This window comes from Dendrobates tinctorius, unplaced genomic scaffold (assembly GCF_039654945.1).
Source record: "Dendrobates tinctorius isolate UK_male_01 unplaced genomic scaffold, ASM3965494v1 ptg000024l, whole genome shotgun sequence".
Classification (NCBI taxonomy): Eukaryota; Metazoa; Chordata; class Amphibia; order Anura; family Dendrobatidae; genus Dendrobates; species Dendrobates tinctorius.
This window is the reverse complement of record NW_027361692.1, coordinates 4,255,897-4,282,512: the sequence shown is the minus strand read 5'-3', so window position 1 is coordinate 4,282,512 and position 26,616 is coordinate 4,255,897. Positions and strand designations below refer to the sequence as shown.

At 39.8% G+C, this 26,616-nt stretch overlaps 1 protein-coding gene across 9 annotated transcripts in view; it reads left to right on the top strand.

Moving 5' to 3' along the window:
* The window catches only part of MYO6 (myosin VI), a 362,182-nt gene that overhangs the window by 142,387 nt on the left and 193,179 nt on the right, over nt 1–26,616 (top strand). For all 9 annotated transcript variants that reach the window (XR_012231028.1, XM_073569300.1, XM_073569297.1 and 6 more), the window contains exons 13-14: nt 17,672–17,829; nt 22,275–22,366. Coding sequence is in view for 8 of the 9 variants with exons in the window: in XM_073569300.1 (XP_073425401.1) it covers nt 17,672–17,829; nt 22,275–22,366 (250 nt within the window). In the remaining variant the exon portion in view is untranslated. The remainder of the gene's footprint in view (nt 1–17,671; nt 17,830–22,274; nt 22,367–26,616) is intronic.

Sequence of the window (26,616 nt, the reverse complement as noted above, 5' to 3'; positions counted from 1 at the left end):
ACGAACGATTGCCCTTAGGTATGCTTACTCCTGGAAATCTGCCGATGTAAGCCGAGCAGCGGTCACCATTAATAATCAGTGAAACGCTCGTTAGTTGGGTGGTTTGATTTTTATGACATGATGAAAATGATCGTTATGGGCAGCACATCGCCCCGTGTAAACAGGACTTGTTTCTGTTACTGTGTGTGGGGAAAGAATGATTATAATAGCCATTGTTCCGTTATCATTGATCGGTGGTGCATGTAAGCAGGCCAGCAAACGAGCGCCAGACGACTTGAATATAGTAAATGAGCGCTCGTTACTGGCCTGACATCGGCCCCTGTAAATGGGCCATCAGACTGGCACAATGACGGTATAACTTATACGATCTGTGAGTATGTTGTACTCCTGAATATAGAAACTTGGCACACACAGTGTGTATGATTTCCAGTGAAAAAATGATTTTTAATATACAGTACATACAGTATAGACGTTTCGGTCACATTGACCTTCATCAGAGTACCCCCGGGAGTAGGGACAAAAGGCAAAGCTTTGCAGAGTCAGTCCGGTCAGTATACAGCATCCCCCGCGGTGGTGGTGTCATTGCCTTACATGCTGTATACTGACCGGACTGACTCTGCAAAGCTTTGCCTTTTGTCCCTACTCCCGGGGGTACTGTGATGAAGGTCAATGTGACCGAAACATCTACTGTATGTACTGTATATTAAAAATCATTTTTTCACTGGAAATCATACATACTGTGTGTGCCAAGTTTCTATATTCATATGATTACGGACTAGGATCCTACTTGTTGCACCACCACTTTATAGCTGTGCTAAACGGTTTTGTGTTATATGTTGTACTCCTGGACATCCTGGATGAGGAGTAAGGGAAACGACACAAAGCCGTCATTACACGCGCAATCTGTCACTCTCATTACAGGAAAAGGACCAATTACCGGGGAAAGTAACTGCAGCACAATAGAAATACTTATCTATATAGGGTAATAAAATATTAGATCCCAGCAGCAGACTCCAATTCTCGTAATCATTTAGGGCTTTCGGGGATTCTCGTAATTTATCATGTGCCAAACAGAAGTGACAGCAGCCTTAGAAGTATCGAGGGTAGCGCACCTTGACAGCGTCTCCTGATAATCACAGATCAGCATGGCTAATCCCCAAGGTTTATGTTGATTCATTGCCTGTCCTTTTACATAATACAGGATCCCAATGTCATGCAGGTAGTCACACTACCAATAAGTGTCGTATAATGTAGCGGAAATATGCCCGACATTACTGCTGTCCGTCCTCCGGGGACTATGGAGACTTTCCACACATCCCGGGATTGTTACATTCCTGATTCATTTCTGGATTGTTTGTGTGTTCAGCGAGTTAAGCAGCTGCCTCGGCAAATATTAGCTCGCCGGATGAGCTTTTCTATCCTGGCCTCGGCTCATAAATTGGCTTCATAATTAGCGCGGACAAGCTCAATACTAATAATATGCTGCAAAGTGGAAGAAAATCTGTCTCCCGTCACGTGCCCACATATGCTATCCAAGTGCCGAGTGTAGGAAGATATTAGCGAAGTATGGCAGAACATGCAATCTAGCACTGGAAAAGCGGATTGAGCCTACTGGCCTAAGCCATTTGGTTTATTGTTTATGGGTTTTTTTTTCTCTTTTAATAAGAATGATCGACGATAGAAAAGAAATTGATTGGAGTCTGGAAGAGAAGGAGAAAAGATTGTTTGTGGTTTTATTTATTTTTTGTGTAAAGATCAAAACAATAATCTTCTGAGTGTATTGATGAGTATCTTGCGAATACTGACAGCTGGCGTTCTTACCGCTTATTATGTCTATTTTTTATTGACATTTTAGTAAGTATTTGTATAAACATCACTATACAGAGAGGAAAGCATTACATCACGTTCCGCAGCAGCTGCAGCTTTCTTGTTATTTATGCAGAAGTGCCAAACACTTATCGCATGTAGCAGAGTCTCATGATATATACCTCAGATGCAGCAGAGTCTCGTAATATATACCTCAGATGCAGCAGAGCCTCGTAATATATACCTCAGATGCAGCAGAGCCTCGTAATATATATACCTCAGATGCAGCAGAGTCTCATGATATATACCTCAGATGCAGCAGAGCCTCGTGATATATACCTCAGATGCAGCAGAGCCTCGTGATATATACCTCAGATGCAGCAGAGTCTCGTAATATATACCTCAGATGCAGCAGAGCCTTGTGATATATACCTCAGATGCAGCAGAGTCTCATGATATATACCTCAGATGCAGCAGAGCCTCGTAATATATACCTCAGATGCAGCAGAGCCTCGTAATATATACCTCAGATGCAGCAGAGCCTCGTGATATATACCTCAGATGCAGCAGAGCCTCGTGATATATACCTCAGATGCAGCAGAGCCTCGTGATATATACCTCAGATGCAGCAGAGCCTCGTGATATATACCTCAGATGCAGCAGAGCCTCGTGATATATACCTCAGATGCAGCAGAGCCTCGTGATATATACCTCAGATGCAGCAGAGCCTCGTGATATATACCTCAGATGCAGCAGAGCCTCGTGATATATACCTCAGATGCAGCAGAGCCTCGTAATATATACCTCAGATGCAGCAGAGTCTCATGATATATACCTCAGATGCAGCAGAGCCTCGTAATATATACCTCAGATGCAGCAGAGCCTCGTAATATATACCTCAGATGCAGCAGAGCCTCGTAATATATACCTCAGATGCAGCAGAGCCTCGTGATATATACCTCAGATGCAGCAGAGCCTCGTGATATATACCTCAGATGCAGCAGAGCCTCGTGATATATACCTCAGATGCAGCAGAGCCTCGTGATATATACCTCAGATGCAGCAGAGCCTCGTGATATATACCTCAGATGCAGCAGAGCCTCGTGATATATACCTCAGATGCAGCAGAGCCTCGTGATATATACCTCAGATGCAGCAGAGCCTCGTGATATATACCTCAGATGCAGCAGAGCCTCGTGATATATACCTCAGATGCAGCAGAGCCTCGTGATATATACCTCAGATGCAGCAGAGCCTCGTGATATATACCTCAGATGCAGCAGAGTCTCGTGATATATACCTCAGATGCAGCAGAGCCTCGTGATATATACCTCAGATGCAGCAGAGCCTCGTAATATATACCTCAGATGCAGCAGAGCCTCGTGATATATACCTCAGATGCAGCAGAGCCTCGTGATATATACCTCAGATGCAGCAGAGTCTCATGATATATACCTCAGATGCAGCAGAGCCTCGTGATATATAGCTCAGATGCAGCAGAGTCTCATGATATATACCTCAGATGCAGCAGAGCCTCGTAATATATACCTCAGATGCAGCAGAGTCTCATGATATATACCTCAGATGCAGCAGAGCCTCGTAATATATACCTCAGATGCAGCAGATGCTCGTGATAGATGCTTCAAATACAGCAGAACTTCTTGATCTACACCTCAAATGCAGCTTATCATAGAATCATAAAATGTTAGAGTTGGAAGGGACCTCCAGGGTCAAAGCAGGATTCACTAAACCATCTCAGACAGATGTCTGTCCAGCCTCTGTTAGAAGACTTCCATTGAAGGAGAACTCGCCTCCTCTCATGGCAGCCAGTTCAACTCGTTGATCTTCCTCACGGTCAAAAAGTTTTTTCAAATATCTATTATGTATCTTCTCCCTTTCAGTTTCATTCCATTGCTTCTCGTGTTTCCTTGTGCAAATGAGTATAATGATGATCCCTCTACACTGTGACATCCGTTCTGATATTTGTAGACAGCTATTAAGTCTATTCTTAGCCCTCTTTTTTGCAAGCTAAACATTCTCAGATCCTTGAACCGTTCCTCGTAGGACATACTTTGCATTCTGCTCCTTATCCTGGTAGCTCTTCTCTGAACTTGCTCCAGTTTTTCAATGTCTTTTTTAAAATTTAGTACCCTAACTTGCCACAATTTTCCAGATGAGGTCTGGCCAAGGAGGAGTAGAGGTGGATAATAACTTAACTCTGTCTAGACTCTATGCTTCTCTTAATACATCCTAGAACTGTTTGCCTTTTTTGCTGCTGCATCACACTATTGACTCGTGTGCAGTCTGTGATCTATTAGTATACCCAAGTCTTTTTCACATGTACTGCTGCTTAGTTCTATTCCTCCCATTTTGTAGGTGTAATAGTTGTTTTTCTTGCCCAGATGTAGAATCTTGCATTTCTCCCTGTTAAATACCATTCTATTAGCCATTGTTCAAGCTTATTTAGATCCTTCTGAATAATTTTTCTGTCTTCTCTAGTGTTAGCTATCCCTCCTAGCTTTGCATCGTCTGCAAATTTGATTAGTTTACCTTCGGTTCCCTTATCTAGATCATTTATGAAAATCTTGAACAACACTGTGGGGCCACAACAGAGACTTATGGTACCCCATTTGAAACACTTCCAGTTGGATGTGCAACTATTTATTACTACTCTTTGAGTATGATCACTGAGCCAAATATGAATCCACCTAATTGTAGCCTTTCAATCCCATACTTGCCATTTTTCAGTAAGGATTGTATAATATATTTTTTCAAATGCTTTGGTGAAGTAGAGATATACTATATCTACCGCATTTCCCTGATCCACACAGTCAGTGATTCCATCATCGAGGGAAATTAGATTTGTCTGGCATGACTTGTGTCCTCGATATGTATCCTCGTGATATATACCTCAGATGTAGCAGAGCCTCATTTTGTATCCCTCATATGCAGTGTATTCTCATGTTATATATCTCAGATGCAGCAGAGCCTCGTGACATATTCCTCAGATGCAGCGTATCCAGATATGCTGCATTGCAATGCATTCCAAAGATGTAGCATATCCTTATGATATACACCTCAGGTGCAGCGTACCCTCGTGATGTATCTGTTATGGGATTACTGCGACAGAGATGAGCCAGAAGACCGCAGCATCTGATTTCTCCTACTCCTGCACTGGTTAGAAGCACTTCACCTTCATATTAAACGGTGTAAGTTTCTTGTAGCAGTGCATGGGTTAATTTACTCAGTTGAGAGCTCCTGAAAGCTTTCCTGCATTAAGGCTCTCAGCTGTGCATTCCGTGCAACTCCCATCTCCTATATCATCTGGGTCCTGACTAGCACTCATTGTCAGAGTAGCTTATGCTGCATGGCTGGAGGTTGTTGGTAATTTTAATTGGAGAAGGCGTTTGGTAGATTTTTAAGTGACACTTGCTTGGTTTTGAGTTTATGATTCCCTTGCTTCTCGTATATTGGTTTAACCCCATCCTCCACTACCCGGTGTTTACCTCTGTTGTTTGTGTGTATAAATGATGTACAGCTTAGATGCCGCACAGTTCAGATGCCCCAGAGCCACATAGCTCTGATCCCACACAGCCACATGCTGCACAGCTTAAATGCCGCACAGCGCAGATGCCTCACAGCCACATGTCGCACAGCTCAGATGCCTCACAGCCGCATGCCGTACAGCGCAGATGTCTCACAGCCGCATGCCGTACAGCTCAGATGTCTCACAGCCGCATGCCGTACAGCTCAGATGCCTCACAGCCGCTTGTCGTAAAGCTCAGATGCCTCACAGTCGCATGCCATACAGCTCAGATGTCACATGCCATACAGCTCAGCTGCATATTGCGCTGCTCACTCATAGCATAGCTATATGATGCACAACTCAGATGCTGCAGAGCCTCACACTAATTTATAGCTCAGATTCAAGTGCAGAGAAATGAATTACAAAATTAGCTTTCATAAATAGGTGACGTCGGGAAGAAGCTAGTGACGAAACGTGCATCGGGGTGAGGGGACACTTCCCTGACTTCATCCATCTACCCTGGTTTGACATTATTTTAAAGTTTAAGTCTATCTTATTTCTGTGTGAGACCGGCATATTGGCATCAACTGGTAATGTTTCCATCCCCTTTTTGGTTACCATATCTGATCTGCACACAGTTATATGTGCCTCTATTCAGCACAAGTGCTAATCATCTTTGTCACAATAAGGTTTATTCCTATCATTGCTGTTGTTTTGGTATTTAACTTTAATTAGCAGTGCAATAGAAATCCCCATTGTGATTTCTGTGTTACTGCATAGCACACTTGCATTTTCTGCGCTTAACCATTATCACCTGCAGTCAATCTGTGCATACTTACCTTACACATTTTAAAGGTGTTACGTTTACTGGTGTCAGTATACACTGATACTGTGACATTCTATTCCTTTGCATTGAATTATTTTGCCATTTAGACAGATTTTTACACATTTTTGTTAGTTTTATAAGCTATTCATGTAGTTATCTCCCATGTTGGGGAGTCACTTGACTGCGATTTTTGTGTATATTGATTGCTATGTTACGAATATCCTTTAGCATCCCCTTCATGAGACTTTCCTATATTATTTAGTCTTGTCATTTTATTGTGAATAATAAAGATTGAGGTTTGTATATATATATATATGGATCTCTTCATTATTCTGGACGGTACTTATAGCCAGAATAGGTGATAAATTAGTTATATTGAAGGGCTATTAATGTATTGTTTGGACAAATTGATAATTGATAAATTGGTGACGTGTCAGAACAATTAGTGAGAGCGCTCATTGATTGTGTGAGTAATAGTAATTAATTAAAATCTGAAATTGGAGAGATCATTGCCATATTCTTTAGTGGATGGCTACTAATGGAAATAAGAGTTGGGAAGTTATGGCTGTCACGGACACAGCTTGGTGCTGCCCACTCTGGTGGGCACACAGACAGAATTTCCTGTCTTACCCATGAGTGGCTGAGCTGGGCATTATCCACTGAGACCAGATGGACCGATATTTGCGTTGGTGAAATTTCTAAACTTTTATTCCAAGTTTATTGTATTGCTTGTTCTATTATTTTTCTATTATTCATTTGAAAGCTCTGCCCTTTTCTAGAAAACCACTTTGACCTGTGTGCATTGTGTGAGGAGCAGATGTCTATCACATTAGTCTTTTCCATTACTCCTGGGACTGTCCTTAACACCTGGCAACTACCAAGTTAATGAATTGTACATGTATCAACTAACATTGATCTATAAAGTAGTAACAGATCCTCCCTGATCTATAATTTCCTTTTATGCGTGCCCTGAATGATGGGATCATACCTTACCTTTGTATGCCGTGTGGGCCTTCACTCCTGGAAATTAGCTTTTTAAGAGGATTATGGGATTTAAAAGGCCAGTAGCATTACATGGCACTAGTTCTGTCTAGCAAATAAGCTGAGACAATAAAGTAGAACAGGGCAGGGTTAATTTTAGCCTTCTAAGAAACTGTAGTTATTGAATGTCCTAATAAATCAATGATAGAACAAGGTCTGACCTTCACAAATGAATTGGTCATCATGGACACTGATGGCAAATTCTAAATACTTGTCCTCTATAAAGAAGTAATTGGCACAGAAGCTTTTATTACACTTTATCATAGGCCTATTCTCATGTAGTGTCCTGCCTTGTCTTATTTGTTTTCTAAAGGATATCCCCAGGAGATATCATGAAGATCATGAAAAGCAATGTCTTTCTGATTTCATTACTAGCCTTAAAAAAAAAAAACCCAAAAAAACAACTGGCCGTAAGAAAGAATTCTTACACGGACTGCCGTATAAGACCCTAATAAGTTGCAGCATGTTGCTGACCTACCCGCTTCTTACATGGTTAGGCTAGGGCTACGCTGTGATGGAATAAGCCGTAAATGATTGCCAGACATTTATACTGAGACCCTCAATATTCTTGAGAATGGGGTCTTTTCTCACATTTCTGGTAATGGAAAGGTAGGGCTGCAAGCGCAACTTTCTTTTTTCCCCTCTATGGGAATTCCAAATATTGTAGTGTACGCTCTCTTGCAATATTGTAGTGGTCGCTCTCTTGCAATGTTGTAGTGTGCGCTCTCTTGCTGTATTGCAGTGTGCACGCTCTTGTAATATTGCAGTGTGCACGCTCTTGCAATATTGTGTGCGCTCTCTTGCAGTATTGCAGTGTGTGATCTCTTGCAGTATTGCAGTGTGCGCTCTCTTGCAGTATTGCAGTGTGCGCTCTCTTGCAAGGTGTGATCTCTTGCAGTATTGCAGTGTGCGCTCACTTGCCATATTGCAGTGTTCGCTCTCTTGCAGTATTGCAGTGTGCGCTGTCTTGCAGTATGTGCGCTTGCAATATTGCAGTGTGCTCGCTTACAGTATTGCAGTGTGTGCTCGCTTACAGTATTGCAGTGTGCACTCGTTTGCAGTATGCGCGATCTTGCAGTATTGCAGTGTGCGCTCTTGCAGTATTGCAGTGTGCGCTGTCTTGCAGTATTGTAGTGTGCTCTCTTGCAATATTGTAGTGTGCTCTCTTGCAATATTGTAGTGTGCTCTCTTGCAATATTGTAGTGTGCTCTCTTGCAATATTTGTAGTGTACGCTCTCTTGCAATATTGCAGTGTGCGCTCTCTTGCAGTATTGCAGTGTGCGCTCTTGCAATATTGCAGTGTGTGCTTTCTTGCAATATTGCAGTGTGTGCTTTCTTGCAATATTGCAGTGTGTGCTCTCTTGCAATATTGCAGTGTGCGCTCTCTTGCAACATTGCAGTGTGCGCTCTCTTGCAACATTGCAGTGTGCGCTCTCTTGCAACATTGCAGTGTGCGCTCTCTTGCAACATTGCAGTGTGCGCTCTCTTGCAACATTGCAGTGTGCGCTCTCTTGCAACATTGCAGTGTGCGCTCTCTTGCAGTATTGCAGTGTGCGCTCTCTTGCAGTATTGCAGTGTGCGCTCTCTTGCAACATTGCAGTGTGCGCTCTCTTGCAGTATTGCAGTGTGCGCTCTCTTGCAGTATTGCAGTGTGCGCTGTCTTGCAGTGTGCGCTGTCTTGCAGTATTGCAGTGTGCGCTGTCTTGCAGTATTGCAGTGTGCGCTGTCTTGCAGTATTTGTGCGCTGTCTTGCAATAATGCAGTGTGCTCTCCTGCAGTATTGTAGTGTGCTCTCTTGCAATATTGCAAAAAAAGAAAATTTTTTCAGCTCACCCCAAAGAAGACAGCTATAAGTCCGATCGGTGCACGGAATGTGGAAACAGGATCCCTCTGCAGCAAAGCGTAATATGGAAAAAATTCCAGCATCCAGATCAGTAATTAGATTAAAATTTTTTTTATCCTTTATTCCAAAATTTAAAAATATAAGATTCTCCATCATAAGAGACGCATCAGGACGTGTAGTTGGACGCGTTTCGGACAAAAAACCAGTCCTTATTCTAAGACAACACATAATACATCTGAACACATGCTTATAAAGGGAAACAAAGGAAGTCAAGGAACAATCAAGACTAAACATAGCCAGCTGATTAATAGGAGGTAGTAAGTCACAATCACACTTACAAAACACTCAAAATCTCACTCCTAATATTCATACCCGTTGGAACTCTGCTTTGTAACAATAACATCCATTTTGCCTCTCGGCGTAATAATAAATCATTTAAATTTCCACCTACCCTTTTTGTCTGCACCTTCTCTATGGCATTAACCCTAAAGTTGCTGAGATCTCCTTTATGTATATGCAAAAAATGTCGAGAAGCAGCAGACAAACTGCGTGTGGTAGTGTGACCTACGTCATAAACGTGCTCGGAAATACGACGTCTCAAGGTGCGTGAAGTATTTCCCACATACTGAATATTACAATCCACGCATGTTATGACATAGATCACACCAGTAGAACCACAGTTCAAAAAAGATTTTATTTTAAATTCCTTTCCATTAACAGAAGATACTATTTTTTCTGTGCTCCACATAAACCTACATAGCCCACAGTTTTTCTGAGCACACTTAAAAGATCCACAAGTGGGTAACCAATTAGTTATACTTGCTGAACTGTCTGAAAAATATTTGTTAGCATGTCTATTGGCACTAGTATGATCACTTGGAGATACCTTGTTAGCAATAGTTTTATTCCTCCTTGAAACAAATCTAATCCCATCCTTCAGTATATTCTTTAATGTATCATCAACATACAAAATAGGGAGGAATTTTTTAATAATATGAACAATCCTGTAGTAGTCAGTACTAAAATTAGTTGAAAAAACAATAGGTGACCGACCCTCCACAGAATTTGGTGTTTTTCTGCTTTCCTTCTGCAAATAATCCTCTCTACTTTTTTCATCCGTTCTATGCTTAGCTTTCTGAATGTCTACCTTGGTATAACCCCTCTTTATAAAACGTTTACCAATGATCTCACATTGTTTATCGTATAAATTAGGCGTGGTACATGTTCTTTTTGCTCTTACAAACTCCCCTGTAGGTATATTGGCTATAACATGACGTGGATGGCAGCTAGATGCGTGTAACAGTGAATTACCTGCCGTAGGTTTTCTAAAAATATCACAATCAATCTTTCTTTCTTCCAAATTTGCCGACAAAAGAATGTCCAAAAACGAAATTGTCTTGGCATCAAATTGATATGTGAAACGTATATTGCATGGATTATTATTAATATAGAACATGAAATTCTCAATATTAAATACATCACCATCCCACACAATTATAACATCATCAATAAATCTCAAAAAAAGAAAAATATCAGAAGAAAAAGGATTTTTTTCAGAAAAAATGTACTCCTCCTCCCACCAGGCCATAAAAATATTAGCAAGAGACGGTGAAAACTTGGAACCCATGGAACAGCCTTGCACCTGTAAATAAAGATCATCCAAAAAAGAAAAAAAAATTGTTTTTTAACAAAAAATAGGTCACTTCAATCAAATACATCTGTAAATCTTCTGAAAAATTACTGTATTTCTGTAAATAAGTAGTAAGAGCCAAAATAGCCAAATCGTGTGGGATGGAAGTGTACAAACTTTGTACATCACAAGTAAGCCAACAAAAGGAACTTCGCCATTCCACCTGAGAAAAAATGCTAAGAACATGCTTGGAATCCTGCACATAGCTAGGTGAAATAGTGGCTAGAGGTTTTAATCTTGCGTCCAACCATTCCGACAAGTTTTCATTAAGAGATCCTATGCCCGATATGATAGGACGGAACAAAGGTGGAAAAACCTCCTTATGTACTTTTGGAAGTGCATGTAACAAAGGAACTCTGGGATATAAAGGACAGAAAAATTCACATTGTTTTTGATTAATAATTCCCAAACTAAAACCCCTATGTAACAATTCCTGTAATTCCATTCTGATGTTATCTGTAGGGTTATACTTAATTCCCTTGTATACCTCACTATTAAAAAGCATAGCCCTCACCTCTCTTTCATACAGCCCAGTATCTAATATGGTCACAGATCCCCCCTTGTCAGAATTTCTTACCACGATATTGACATTAGCAGATAACAAATCAAATGCCTGTTTCTCAGTACGAGAAATGTTAGAACGACCATTCTGATTAGCATTATAGATTTTCATAAGTTCATCCTCAACAAGAAATTGAAAATCATCCATAACTTGCAATTTTGACTGCTCAGGATAATATCTAGGATTAGGGACTCTAGAGGAAAAATTAACATCAGTTAAATACATTAACTTAGAACCAGATTCAGACAAGTCCCTCAAATTCTTTAGGGTAACTTGCTCCTGGAAAGAAGTAGGCATAAATTCCTCAGGAACTTTATCAACATATTCATCATTAATATTGGAAGTTTTTTCACGTTCCACATCTTCTGCAAAAAAATGTCTCCTAAGAGTCAATCTTCTCATAAAGTGATTAACATCAAGCATAGTGTTGAATAAGTCCATTTTCGCTGTAGGCACAAAATTAAGACCCCTTTCCAGGATAATAATTTGATCATTCGATAAAATCGATGCAGAAAGGTTCAGGACTGTAAAATTATCAGTTGTATCTAAGCATGCTTGTTCCGCGCTGATCTCCTGAATTCTCTTATGATGGGAGTGTTTCCTCCCTGATCTCCTCTGACGTTTCTTTTTCCTGAACAGTTTTTTGAAAAACTACTGCTTTGTGAAATCCGCTGCCCCACATCCCGTGCACACATGGAACTGTTAGATGGTAAATTCTCAGTATCAGAAGTGTCAGTATTAACATCCGTATTATCCATATCCGTTGAGGAAAAGCTTACCCCATTATCTCTGCGTTTGAGAATGGAAGGGTGAATGTTATTACGTTTTCTTCTATAATCATGCCAGTCATAAATATGATTATTCTGGTAATCAGTTTTATCTCTTCTGAATTTCTTTTCCTTTATCACTGTAATAGAGTCCTCCATTTTGCTCAGATTGTCATTAATATTATCTCTAGCCATTATAAAAGAAGAAGAATCTTTATATTTCACCAAATCACTTTCAATCATTTTAATAGATTCCTCCAAAGTTAACATCTTGGCTTCCTCTCTCTTCACAATCAAATTCATCAGCTTAGTAGAACAGTCACTAAGAATATTGTCCCATTCTTTTACAAATTCAGGGTCATATTCCGTAGTAGGGCGCTTCTTGATGCGCAAACCTCTTGGAATCATATTGCTGCTTATATAAGCCTGTAAGGTTTTGTGGTCCCACCACACCCTGAGTCGTGATGACATAAGTTTTTCAAGTTCCCACATAAGTGGTTTCAAATCCTTTCCATCCTCAGGTGTAAAGGCATGGATAGTAGAAAAAATGTTGGCAGCCTTGTCTAGTCGTTGCCGACTGTTCACATTGAAAAAAATCATCACTGATAATGTCATCAGAAATATTGGTAGCTATCTCCAAATTCATATTTATGAATAATAATGGATATGTCAAAATCAAACTAAGGGGAGCACGAAAAATAGGGAATCCAAACAGTAAGGTAAAAAAAGAAAATTTTTTCAGCTCACCCCAAAGAAGACAGCTATAAGTCCGATCGGTGCACGGAATGTGGAAACAGGATCCCTCTGCAGCAAAGCGTAATATGGAAAAAAATTCCAGCATCCAGATCAGTAATTAGATTAAAATTTTTTTTATTCCTTTATTCCAAAATTTAAAAAAATCATAAGATTCTCCATCATGATAAGAGACGCATCAGGACGTGTAGTTGGACGTGTTTCGGACAAAAAAACAGTCCTTATTCTAAGACAACACATAATACATCTGAACACATGCTTATAAAGGGAAACAAAGGAAGTCAAGGAACAATCAAGACTAAACATAGCCAGCTGATTAATAGGAGGTAGTAAGTCACAATCACACTTACAAAACACTCAAAATCTCACTCCTAATATTCATACCCGTTGGAACTCTGCTTTGTAACAATAACATCCATTTTGCTTCTCGGCGTAATAATAAATCATTTAAATTTCCACCTATCCTTTTTGTCTGCACCTTCTCTATGGCATTAACCCTAAAGTTGCTGAGATCTCCTTTATGTATATGCAAAAAATGTCACGCACCTTGAGACGTCGTATTTCCGAGCACGTTTATGACGTAGGTCACACTACCACACGCAGTTTGTCTGCTGCTTCTCGACATTTTTTGCATATACATAAAGGAGATCTCAGCAACTTTAGGGTTAATGCCATAGAGAAGGTGCAGACAAAAAGGGTAGGTGGAAATTTAAATGATTTATTATTACGCCGAGAGGCAAAATGGATGTTATTGTTACAAAGCAGAGTTCCAACGGGTATGAATATTAGGAGTGAGATTTTGAGTGTTTTGTAAGTGTGATTTTGACTTACTACCTCCTATTAATCAGCTGGCTATGTTTAGTCTTGATTGTTCCTTGACTTCCTTTGTTTCCCTTTATAAGCATGTGTTCAGATGTATTATGTGTTGTCTTAGAATAAGGACTGTTTTTTTGTCCGAAACGCGTCCAACTACACGTCCTGATGCGTCTCTTGCAATATTGCAGTGTACTCTCTCTTGCAATATTGCAGTGTGTGCTCTCTTGCAGTATTGTAGTGCGCTCTCTTGCAGTATTGTAGTGCAATGTTGAAGGTAAATGGAGATCCGCACAATGGAATCTCTTTCTCTTTTTCACTCTCTCCCTGTCTTTTTTTTTTTCTCGCTTTTTCTCTCTTTCTTTTCCAAGCTGTTTGAGACCTGGTCATTTTCTGGAGATAAATGCAGGTACTACCTGTTAGGGCTTGTGCACATGGCCAAATTTTCTGGCACAGTGCTATTTGACAAAACATCAGATTGGTCCAATGTTATTATCATGGGCCGTGCATATGTCGGAGCCGGTCCGAAGAAAAGATCGCAGCATTCCTGAGCTTGATTCAACATTTGGATCGCACTCAGCCATGCAAGTCAATGAGTCTGTGGGAACCATTGGACTGCACTCGGATGACATCTGAATACAGTCCAATTTGTGGAAATTATTTTAGGTTTTTTTTTCCTCCGTCTTAGGCCACACTATGATGAAACTTTGATCAGAGTATTATTTGCAGAATTGACCCGACTCTCTCAGATGGGAGGATATACCCTTGTGTGACGCTAGCCTTAGATTTGCATCAGACATTTAATAAGAATTGCCTTCGCAATGGTGGAGGATACGTTTGAAGACTAAATACTGGGCAGAGACCTACTGTATGTTCTCTAGAGAGGGGCATAATACGCTTTGTATTTGTAAAGTACAAGCTCGGAACTAGTGTACTATTGAAGATAAATGCATAAAATGGACAGAAAGTAAACAAATCAATCACTGACATGTTGAGCATCCAAATATAAGGAATTGCCAAGGGGAAGAATGATTTACTTTTTCATGTGACAAGGAATAATTGAGAAATAAACAAATGTGGAAAATTCAGTTATACATCAGAACGTTATTAATCAGGTTGGTTCTGATGAAATCCGGCATCAGCTGAACAGTTGGCCATTTTTCGATATGGTAATACACGATGTCTCTGGTCTGGGGGAACAAGTATATGGCAAGTTGATGCCAAGGGTGTTTATTGGCTGTGTAATAAGATAACATGCATTTAATGTGGTCTAAGAACAACATATAACGTCTATGTACGGTATTTTATAATGGGAAAAAAAGCCCATCAACTTTTGAAATGGCCTTAATTGGAAATATCTTTAAATTTGGTCTTTAGCTCCTATGCAAATCTTTGTATCTCCATGGTAACAGACTACAAACATACTGCGTAGTCTGATCCCACCGTCACTATAGCTAGAGAAATGGATGTTAAAGGTGGGCAAATCCTAGAAATATCTAAAATGCACCCCCTGTTTTTGACTAGTGTATGACTGGTCTCGATTGCAGAGACCACATAACAGGTGGCCATTTTTGGTGTAGCAGTCCTGGCCCCCTTATTTCCTACCTAATGTCCACATACATTAAACATGTTTAACACCACACGATCACGGAGAATGATGGCATTATGTTTAGTGCTGATGCTGTGATCCCCTTCCTCATTTTGATATTGTCTTAGTTCACTATGGAAAAATAATAAATGGTGCTTTAGGATTAGAAGCGTCGCCATGTTTTTGGAAATGCTCATGGTTTGTCTGTATTAGCTGCCTAGGATAGAGGTACATAGAATCCGTACATTTTATGTTAAATCTGCTTAACATATTTATTAAATAGTATACTAAAAGTAATAGATCCTAGAAGATGAATAGATTAGCAGTGCATAGCGGCTGCAGATTTACTATATTGCTGTGCATAGAAATAGCTCGTAAAGTGACAGTTTAATAATCATCGAGGACATTTTAATAAAACCCATCTCTTGTTATGTAGCTGTGAGACTTGGCATTTCTGTTCCACATGTATACTTTATTGAGTAAGTTGTGGATTTTTCATCACTAGGGATGTATAGCGAAAAGAGATTTAAAGACATATTTTCTGTACAATCAGTTATGTACTCTGAGAAATTAATTTTTTATTTGGCCTTCTACAGCAGTTCTTTTATTATTTACAGTGAGAAAGAAGTAGTTAAAAGAGTTGTCCACAACTCAGACAACCTCTTCTGAATCCCTGTGTTTCCCCCTAGTAAAATAACAACACTTCTACTCCTCTCCGGTGCTGGCGTTATCGGAACTGGCTCTCCTGGGGATTATGTGACATTGTGTCATGCAATCCCTGCTGCCAATCACCACTACTTTCACTCTCCTTCCCTATAGACCAATCAAGACATCCTGAGGAAGTGAGGGAACAGCCACAGCTCTCTCTTCCTTCAGATGTTAATTACGTCCATAGGAGAGAATGAAGGCATTGCTGATTGGCCGCAGTGATTGTCATGCGATCCCGGGGAGAGCCAGTGCCGAAATCGTTGGAACGGCGCCTGCACCATAGGCAAGTGTATGTGATATTATTTTATTTGAGAGGGAAATATAGGGTTTCAGAAGAGGGTTGTCCTAGTAGTGGACAACCCCTTGTAAGATTTTACTCTGTGGGTTCTTCTCTGCCTAATATATGTACAGCAGTTATTGTTAAGTCTGGATTTTCTCTCTCTGTTCTTGTGGTTTAAGGGATTATCCACTAGTTTCTATGCTCCTCAGTTTAAAATAAAAAGAACAGATACTTGCCTCCTCCCATATTGGCGCTGTTCCAACACCGTCGGCATTGGGTTTGCCGGTGTTTGCGTGACATTATGTCATGTGAGTGCTGCAGCCCACTAATGGGTTGCAGATCTTACATTTTCCTTGGATGTCCGAGTCTCATCCAAAGGAAGTATTAGTGAGCTCTGATTGGCTGAAACGCTAACGTTGGTATAATAATGTCATGCAGTGACTATCTTTTTTTAATTTTTTTTTATTTTACACTCAGGATGTAGTGTCTAAAAAATTGTCTTCGGAGTACTGTTCAAAGCCTTTAATTATCATACTTTCCTTAATTAATCTGTAATGCAATATTTTCCTGGTGAACCAAAGGGGAGCTCGTTTGCATACAACAGCCATACACCTCTGCAGGACGCAGTGTGACGCATGGATGTTAATTATTTTATAACTTTAGTGTCTTTAAAATGTCTATTGTTCTCTACATCGTTATCTGTTCATTTAAAAAATTATTCCTTCCACCTTACATGTACCAGGTCTGGTAAGAATACAGTGCCTTCTAACTTCATAACGTTTCCTTTAAAAGTTGGGGTTGCCCTCACCCAGCTCCGCTTCATTTTATCGCAAAGAGTGTCCACAGTGGTCACTGACGGTCTTGGGTTTTCTAGGGAAAGATGATAATTAGTGATGAGGGAGTATACTCATTACTCGAGATTTCCTGAGCATGCTCGGGTGATCTCCGAGTATTTGGATGTGCTCGGAGATTTAGTTTGTCACCGTAGCTGCATGATTTGTGGCTGCTAGACAGCCTGAATACATGTGGGGATTTCCTAACAAAAAGGCATTCTCCACATGTATTCAGGCTGTCTAGCAGCCACAAATCATGCAGCTATGGCGACAAACTAAATCTCTGAGCGCATCCAAATACTCAGAGATCACCGGAGCATGCTCGGGAAAACCCAAGCAACGAGTATACTCGCTCATCACTACTGATAATTTTTCACTTTGTGATCTCAAATAGAAGCAGTAGTGGACGTTTTGCCCCTTAAATATCTCAATTCTTAGGAATAAGAAAGCCATTTTACCCCTTTAATACCTGAAATGGACCAACGGTACCTATTCTATATTCTATGCCATAAATCCATGGTACATCTCCACTTACTGTATCTCCGTCTCCATTTAAGGTCAGGAGTTCTTCTCTTTTGAGAAGGCCAGTTTTAGCTGTGCTAAGGAAATTTCATGTAATATATTCTTTGTTTTAGAGTGCCGCTGAAAGTGGAGCAGGCCAACAATGCTCGAGATGCCCTGGCAAAGGCAGTCTACGGCAGGCTCTTTGATCATGTGGTCAACAGGGTAAACCAGTGCTTCCCATTTGAGAGTTCCTCCTATTTTATTGGGGTTTTGGACATTGCTGGCTTTGGTAAGTGATCCTAAATTCTACATATTTTTTTATCAATAAATTTAATATGGCGAAACATAGACTAAGATCATATTCCCATTGAGGTTTTTTGCTGTCCTATTTTGATTTGTTACCAAATATTGGTGGTTGGCAGACACTTCTGTTAACACTAGTATCCCTCAGACATGGCATAGTGCTAAGAAGATGCTTATTCTTTTGACTATTGACATTGGGGTACTATTAAGCAACCCCCCTATAAGTTAGATTATTGGTGTATCCTACTAAAATCTCTCATTATGTCATGTGTGTGACCAGTTTTAACCACCAAACATGACCATATCAGGCCACAGGCATAACCATTCAGACGTTATATTGTATATGCTATATTATTTAGCCAATTTAGAAGTCTAGGTCTTCTTAAGTTTTTTGGGTGAAGTCTAATTCTAGTTTGATTGTAATATAGTTATATGTTAATTAATATTTGCCAGTACATTGTAGAAAAGTCCAGAAAGGTCTCTAACAACCCTCCCTCAGGAGAACACCCTCTCTAACCAATCAGGAAGGCTTTCCATATCGCAGCCTGTGACATTCCGATGGCTTCCCTCGAGTATACCTCACGGCTTTGTGACTCGTATGTCTCCACCACATGTTTTATTTCCCCAAGCACATTCTCTTTCGCTCTCATTCCTTTTCTAATATTATGTTTCCGTTTTCTCATTCATGTCATTCTTTCTATTGCATTTTTCAGCATTTTGTTTATAGGTTCAATTTCCCGTAGCGCCACCGGAATTGAATTTACCTCTTCTACCTCTCTCACAAGTTGTCCTTTTCTAGACTTATCATTTAGCAGGAGCGGAGAAATTAACTTATAGTGTTCTTGGGGTAATTTTGAGAACTATTTTTTAAATACTGAAATTTACTTTAGAGAACATTGCTATAGCTTTAGATATTTCATCCCTGGGAAGACAATTTAGTATTTTATTGTGCACTATCCATCTTCTAGAGGGAACTTCAGTTAGTAAATAGCTAAATAAAGTACCGTACATTGCAAAAAAACAAATATTTCCAATATATCTTGGGTAGTAGGATCACTAAACTTTTTTTTTTTACAACGCGTATTTGGACATTGAAAATTGAAGATATACTATTGTATGAAGCACTAAGTAGCCATTTTTCGTTGCGAGATCTCTAGTTCCTGTTTGAGGCATCTATCAAATCTGTTAGCGAAGTTTAAGCTTCTGTCAGCTGTAGTAACACATTTTGCCAGCCATAGTGCACCAGTATCAATTTGAGGTGATATAAAATGTGCGCATTGGCCATCAATCTAAAATAAATGAACTGTTGTACATCATAGGTTCAAGCAAAAATTCTACTGTTTTGGGGTATTCCAAGCAGAACTATTGCCCCCCAATTCATCGTTCCTGGTTTTTTTTTTTTTTTAAATAATTTCCTTCTTTTTTTAGTGGCATTAGTATTTGCGCTTTATTCTCTATATGTTTTGCTCCACTTTTTAAGTTGTTTTATTATTATTATTATTATTATTATTATTATTATTATTATTATTATTATTATTCAACGACTTTTTCTTATCCAGATGTTTTGGCATGTTTTTGTAACTTTTTTAAAGCATTTGCAACTTTTTGTGCTGAAAAGTTGCAATAACTGGTTAAGGCCAGGTTCACATGTTCAGTAGTATTATTATTATTATTTATATAGCGCCATTAATTCCATGGTGCTGTACATGAGGGGGTTACATACAAAGTACAGATATCACTTATAGTAAGCAAACTAATAATCACAGACTGACACAGAGGGGAGAGGACCCTGCCCTCATTAGTATTTGATGAGTTTTCTACATCAGTATTTGTAAGCCAAAATTCAGGAGTGGAACAATCAGAGGAAAAGTATAGTAGTAAGACTTGCACCACTTCTGCCTTTTCCACTCACTCCCGGTTAAGGCACAAACACTGACGTATAACGCACCAAATACGCAACGTGTTCACGGGGACTCCAGATGAAAATAAAGAGCATTTTGGATGCACACCAAATTCATGAAACTCACATGCCGTTTTGAGGAATTTGAGAATAAGACTGTGTTCGACAGTCGAAACAAGGATAAAATATTCAACAACCATATTTGCCATTAGCCCCAAATCCCCCTGATGACGTCATATAGGTGAAACATGTTGGGGAGGCTATGAACTAGCAATTTTAACAGCAAGTGCAATTGTGTGTTATTAGGATCCTATGTTATGGACTGCAGTCATGACAGGGAGTATAATCCAATTACACTGATACATAGAGCTAATCTAATAGATAGCAATGAATAAATAGATTAGAACAATAATATATCAATTGCCCTTGTGCTTTTTATAGTTACGTATAGCGTCTTATTAATAATATAATTTATGAAAAGTTAAAGTGGTTGTTCACTACTTTACCATTGAAGTCCTATTTTTAGGATAGGTCATCAATGTGTGATTGGAAGGAGTTCAACACCCGGCACCTCTGTCAATCAGCTGTTTTCAGTGTTGGCAGCCACCGGATCTGACCAGTTACGGAGCTGTTCTCTCTACTATTTATTGGCCACAGCCAGGTACTGTACATCCACCCCCTATTTATTTGAATAGCTGGTGGATGTGTAGTACCTGACCACTGCCAACTTCACAACTGGTCCGTTTTGGCTGCTGCCATCACCGAGAACAGCTGATCGGCGGGGGTGACAGGTGTCGTAACCCCCTCTGATTGGGCATTGATTACCTATTCTAAGGAAAGGCCATCAATGTTAAAGTTTTGAACAGCCTCTTTATCTAAAAGACCGTGAATAAAACTGAAAGATTTTTTTTTTGTCTAAAGGGCATGTCACACTAAGAGATATCGCTAGCAATATCGCTATAACTAGTGATGTTATAGCAATATTGCTAGCGATATCGCTGTGTCTGATACTTACCTACGACCGGCTCCCCCGCTGGTCATCGCTGATTGCGCGAGAACGTCCTGGACTGTTTCTCGTCGTCTGCTTCCTGCGGCGCTTCCTGCTGTGATGACGAGCGTGGAGCCGGGCGGGAGGACGCAGGATCGCCGCGTCTGACAGGTAAGTAGCGACCCCCGTCCCCTGCGATGTCGCTGTGAGATCTGCCTGTGTGGCAGCTCACTAGCGACCACTTAGCGATGTACCAGCGATCCTGACCGCGTCATATCGCTGGTCGGGATCGCTGGTACATCGCTAAGTGTGACAGTACCCTAAGTCAAATATGGTTGTTGACTTTTGAGGAATTTGACATTAAAATTACATTTGAATATCACAAGGCAAAAAGAAAAATGTGATTTCAATAAACTGTAAATGATGACTCTGGCAAAGGATGAGCTTTTGCAGATAAATTGCAGCTATTAACTTATAAAGCTATTTGCTTATGTAAATTTTTAAAAGTGTTAATGTAGAAAAACCAATGAAATCAGGATTTCATACAGATGTAAAAAAACAGACATACAGATGACACACCGCTGGAATAGGGATGAAAATCATCTATATTTTTGTACATAAAATTGGGCCATTTTTCATAAACTTCACTAAGCCCAGCCTAAAGAATTGTCAGTGATGGGTAGGGTAATAAAACACAAGTGAAACAGTCTTGTAGCTGCATGTACACTTAAAGGGAGCCTATCATCATGAAAATGCAGTCCAGTCAGCAGGCAGCATGTTATAGAGCAGGGGGAGCTGAGAATATTGATATATAGTTTGTGAGATAAGATTCAGTATAACTTATAATGATTTCATTCTTTGCTCATTCTGCGATTTTCTTGTCCAGTGGGCGGTCCTATCAGGGACTGACTGCTATCTCAGTATACACACTTATAGAAAGAAAGCTGTCAGTCATTGACTAAAATCCCAGAAAGAGGTGTAAATGCTTAAAACCCAAGTTATACTGAATCTCTTCTTACAAAACTATATATCAATCTTCTCAGCGCCCCCTGCTCTATAACCTGCTGCCTGCAGATTGACCTGCATTTTCATGGTTTCAGGTTCCCTTTAACATGACAGTGAAAATTAACTTTGATCTAACACGATTCTAATGTGTAACAGTGCTGATTGTTTGCTATGGTTTTGGGGGACATAAAAATGGCCTTTGGCCCGCCATATATTGAAGTTTGAAAAAGTGTTAAAAAAAAAAAAAAAAGCCTGTACAGAATTGGTATCTGTATCTGTGACTACCCGTTCAATAAAAACACTTTTCTTAAAAAAAAAAAAAAAAAGTGTAAGCCGTGAAACACAAAAATCTGAATTGTTGTATTTTGATAATCTGACGTTGCGCAAGACTGTAGTGAAAAGAAAACCTGAGCCCTTCTTGGTAATGCTGAAACAAGCTGGATAATTGGTTGGGTTATTTGACCATTTTTAACACTGTAAAGAAAAGAAAATATTAAAGAAAAATACAAGATTCATTTTTGCTGTTCTCCATTTTCAGAATACTTTGAACACAACAGTTTTGAACAGTTTTGCATTAACTACTGTAATGAGAAGCTTCAGCAATTCTTTAATGAAAGAATCCTAAAAGAGGTAAGCGATTTATTGTCTGATTTTTACCTGTGAATTAGAAAGCAAAAAGCGTTACATCAAATTAATTGCATAAATTATTGGGGCATCTGTCATCCCTCGAGTAGCTTCAGTTCATGTGTAGCATGGTAAATTCCTCACTAGTGACAGTAAAAGTTATTATGATTATCACTGATTTATTCATGGAATTAGTATATTTTTAGTGACATTTTTTTTTTGACTATAGACATTAGATAAGTTTTCTGATCCCATTAGTTTTGGGGGCAGTGGCTTGACCAGCCTTTGTGTAGCTCTTTACGACTCTTCCCCAACAAATAATGTCTGGGGAAATAAAACATCCAAAATGTTGAGTTTAAGTGGCTGCCTCCTTTGTTCTTCTAAACACCACAGGTGTCTGGCAGTGGCTTAAGGTTCATTTTCTCAGGTAGATTTCTGCCCTAAATCGGAACCAGTTTGACAATCGGGCTCGGTTACAGGCCTGGTCGCCCAGATCGATGCCATGTTGTGATGGAATGATCTTTAATATTCCATACAGCATGCAATTTGTCTGTGTCAGCAAATACCGCTTACACAAGCAGTTGCTCTGCTAGCATCGATCTTTTAATGGCCTACAGAAACCATTTGGTCAGATGCCGAAAAAATATTTTTGCTCATTTATCAGCGATCACTGTAACGTTGCTGCTTCAGCCACCGGACTCCCATCCACTCGGGTAGAAAATGAAATCTGGGTAGAAGAAAAGAAATCTTGGTGATGTCCAGGTTCTGCCAAGGATGCCACGGGTGTTTGGAATGTAAGATTTATTAAAACAGCGCGTTTCAGAATTGGTTCAATTGTTTCCTCAGGTTCTTTTGTACCTGAGTTGAAAGGAGTTGAACCAACAAAGAAACGCGTTGTTTTAATAAATCTGATCTGCATTCTTCTTGGCCATACAGAAGAATGCAGATAAAATAAAAATAGATTAAATATATTTGAAAAAGCCTCACCCATGTAGTAAGCAGTATGGTTGATCTCATCTTTGCCTGCATTAATCAAACAACCGATGAACACAGGTAATTTGTGCAAGAAGAAATTATTGAATCAGCATAAAATGTAAATGCATGCATGTGTATGGGATGGGTCTGGAGGAATAGCTTACTTGGTCATCAGCTGTTGAAGGTGTATGGTTATGATTACCTTTGTTATTACTACCTTTAGTTGTCCTGAAAAGAGCGACCAGAATGGTGACCGGTGTGCAAACCCTGTCTTATGAGGAAAGGTTGCAGGATTTGGGAATGTTTAGCTTGCAATAGAGAAGACTGAGAGGAGACTTAATAGCTGTCTACAAATATCTAAAGGGCTGTCACATTGTAGAAGGATCATCTTTATTCTCATTTGCACAAGGAAAGACTAGAAGCAATGGGATGAAACTGAATGGGAGGAGACACAGATTAGATATTAGAAAAAACTTTTTGACAGAGTGATCAATGGCTGCCACGAGAGGTGGTGAGTTCTCCTTCCATGGATGTCTTCAAACAGAGGCTGGACAGACATCTGTCTGGGATGATTTAGCGAATCCTGCTTTGAGCAGGGGGTTGAACCAGATGGCCCAGGAGGTCCCTTCCAACTCTACCATTCTATGAGTAGGGGACAAGTTAATAATTTGATTCCCTCGTTGTCTTGGGTAATCCCAATACTTTTACTAGTCTATGATAGAATAATATGTTTGCATTTGATTTTCTGGTGGTCTAGGTTACGCCTTTGCTTGGTGATCCACAGTAGAAGAATACCTTACTTAGTTGTTTACTCACCTCCCAGTTTTATCTTCAATCTCCCACAAGAGCTGTTATCACTTTAAGCTTCACTTGATCATCACTGAAACAGGGGTGGGGAACCTCAGGCCCGTGGGACGTTTACGGCCCTCTATGACCTTTTATCTGGCACCGGGGCAGATTCTGGGACCACAGTGCTTGGGACAGCAACTTTATTTTGACGACCGCCGACTCGTTAATTTCTTCTTTCTCTGTGAGAACGAGCACACACTGTTCACTACTGAATGCTGAGGCGCGTGCAGTGAAAGACCAGTGTTGGCGTTAGGACGTTTTTTGTGGGTGGAGTTAGCGCATAATTTGTAGGGGCCCTGAAGGATGGTATAAATATCTAAATGGCCCTTGGTAGAAACTAGATTCCTCACCCCTGTACTAAAGGGTCAAAGAAGCCAGTGCACGTATTGTCTGATTTTTCTAGAATTGTTGTAAAGGAAACAATCATGAGGTCTAGCTAGTCCATCATCTATATTCCAAAAATACGGTACGTTATGTTATGTAGACAATTTGTGCATGTGAAAATACATCTCTACCAACTTTTTTGCCTGAAATATTCTCTTAACATGACTGTTCCTCTTCATTGTTTGCTGCATACACCTGGAAATCATAAGATAGATGTCGCTATGAATGCCTATGAGCATTTTGTTTTTCAAACCAATTTTATTGAGAGTTTTACAATAGTGAGGAAGGTCTCAGGGGGAGGGTGGGAGGAATGGGAAGGGAAGGGAAGAAAGGGGGGAAGGACCAGTTGGTCCGAACAGGTTTTTATTAACATAACAATATTTGTGAGATATAATTGACTAGGTTATTTTATAACCATAACCATGCTATAATAATATGTTTATTACAAGCCAGATTGTCTCTGGAGCAAAGAACAAACAACAAAATATCAGTGCAGCAATTGCTATAAAATTAGCTTGTAGGAAATAATGTAATCCATCTGTGCCATTTATGAGTGAAGAGGCTAATATTATCATTAATAGTGGCTAGTTTTAGTTCGAAAGATTTGTGTAAGGAGATTTTTTCCTTTATATCTTCAATTGTTGGAATATCCTGTCTTTTCCAATTAAAAGCTATGGAGCTTTTGGTAATAAGGAGGATGAGAATTATTAGAGGTGAAAGTGTTTGGAGTGATTCTTGTGAGGTAATAGAAAACAAGGCCAATTGGGGAGAGAGGGTGATGGGTTTTTGAAGAAGGGAGTTTATTAGGAGAGAAATATTTCTCCAGAGAGGTTTGATCACTGGGCAGTGCCAAAATATGTGAAAAAGATTCCCGTGATGTCCACATCCTCTCCAGCACAATGGGGAGATCTCAGGGTATATCTTGGCTAGTCTGGCTGGTGTGTAGTACCAACGTGAAATAATTTTCTGGTGGGTTTCCAAGAGAGACATGGATAACGTGGCGGACATGGAGGAGGAGCATGCCTGTTCCCAGTCCTCTATTCCTGGATTTATCCCAAGTTCCGTCTCCCACTTGATTATATTATTTGTTTTGGTAAATTCGTGGCACGTATTGAGCCACATATAAATATATGAAATCTTCCAGAAAAGGCAGTGGTTTATGTTATTAATGAGATTGGAGAAAGGCTCAGAGGGTTTTGCGTCTTTCTTTTTAAGTTTGGTTGCTATTTCTTTTAGTTGAATATAGTCAAGAAATGATGATGATGGGATATTGAACTTATTTTTCAAATCGCTAAAGGGATAGATGTGGTTGTGTCTGTAAATGTCTCTGAATTTTTTGATACCGTGGTCAGACCAGATTGAGGGTAGATCTGACTCAAAAAGAGACGCTATAACAACGAGAGATAGAGACCCTAATGGGGCAGTATTCTTGACGCTACTTTTTTGTTTAGCTAGGAGTCTCCAAGCTTCCAGGGTAGCTTGAAAGATTGGATGAGTAGTGGAGAGAACCTTTTTAAGAAGGATGGATTCCAGAACGAGAAAAGAAGGAGATCTGTTGTTGTTTAGAGCCTTTTCAATGTCGGCCCATGCCGGAGGATCCACGGTTGACCACCAGTGGAGACTGTTTTTGACAAGGAATGCGGAGTAGTAGGCCGAAATATTTGGAAGGCCAGCTCCTCCAAATCTCCTGTTGCCGTATAAAACATTTTTCGCAATTCTGGCTTTTTTTCCGTTCCAAACGAAATTGTTGGTCATGAGTTGAAGATTGGTAAGGGCAGAGGTGGAAATGGGTAGAGGGAGAGAGCTAAAGAAATAGATTATTTTGGGGAGGATATAGGCTTTAAAAATTATAATTTTACCCCACTAGGAGAGGTTTTTCTCCCCGTATGTGTTTAGGTCTTTAGAGATGGACTCTGTGAGGGATTTTAAATTTAGAGGTATGAGGGAAGGGACTTTATTTGTGAATTTGATTCCCAAATATGTGATGTAATCTGTAGTCCAGCTCCATGGGCATGAGCAACTAATAGAGTTGGTTAGAGTGTTGTCCA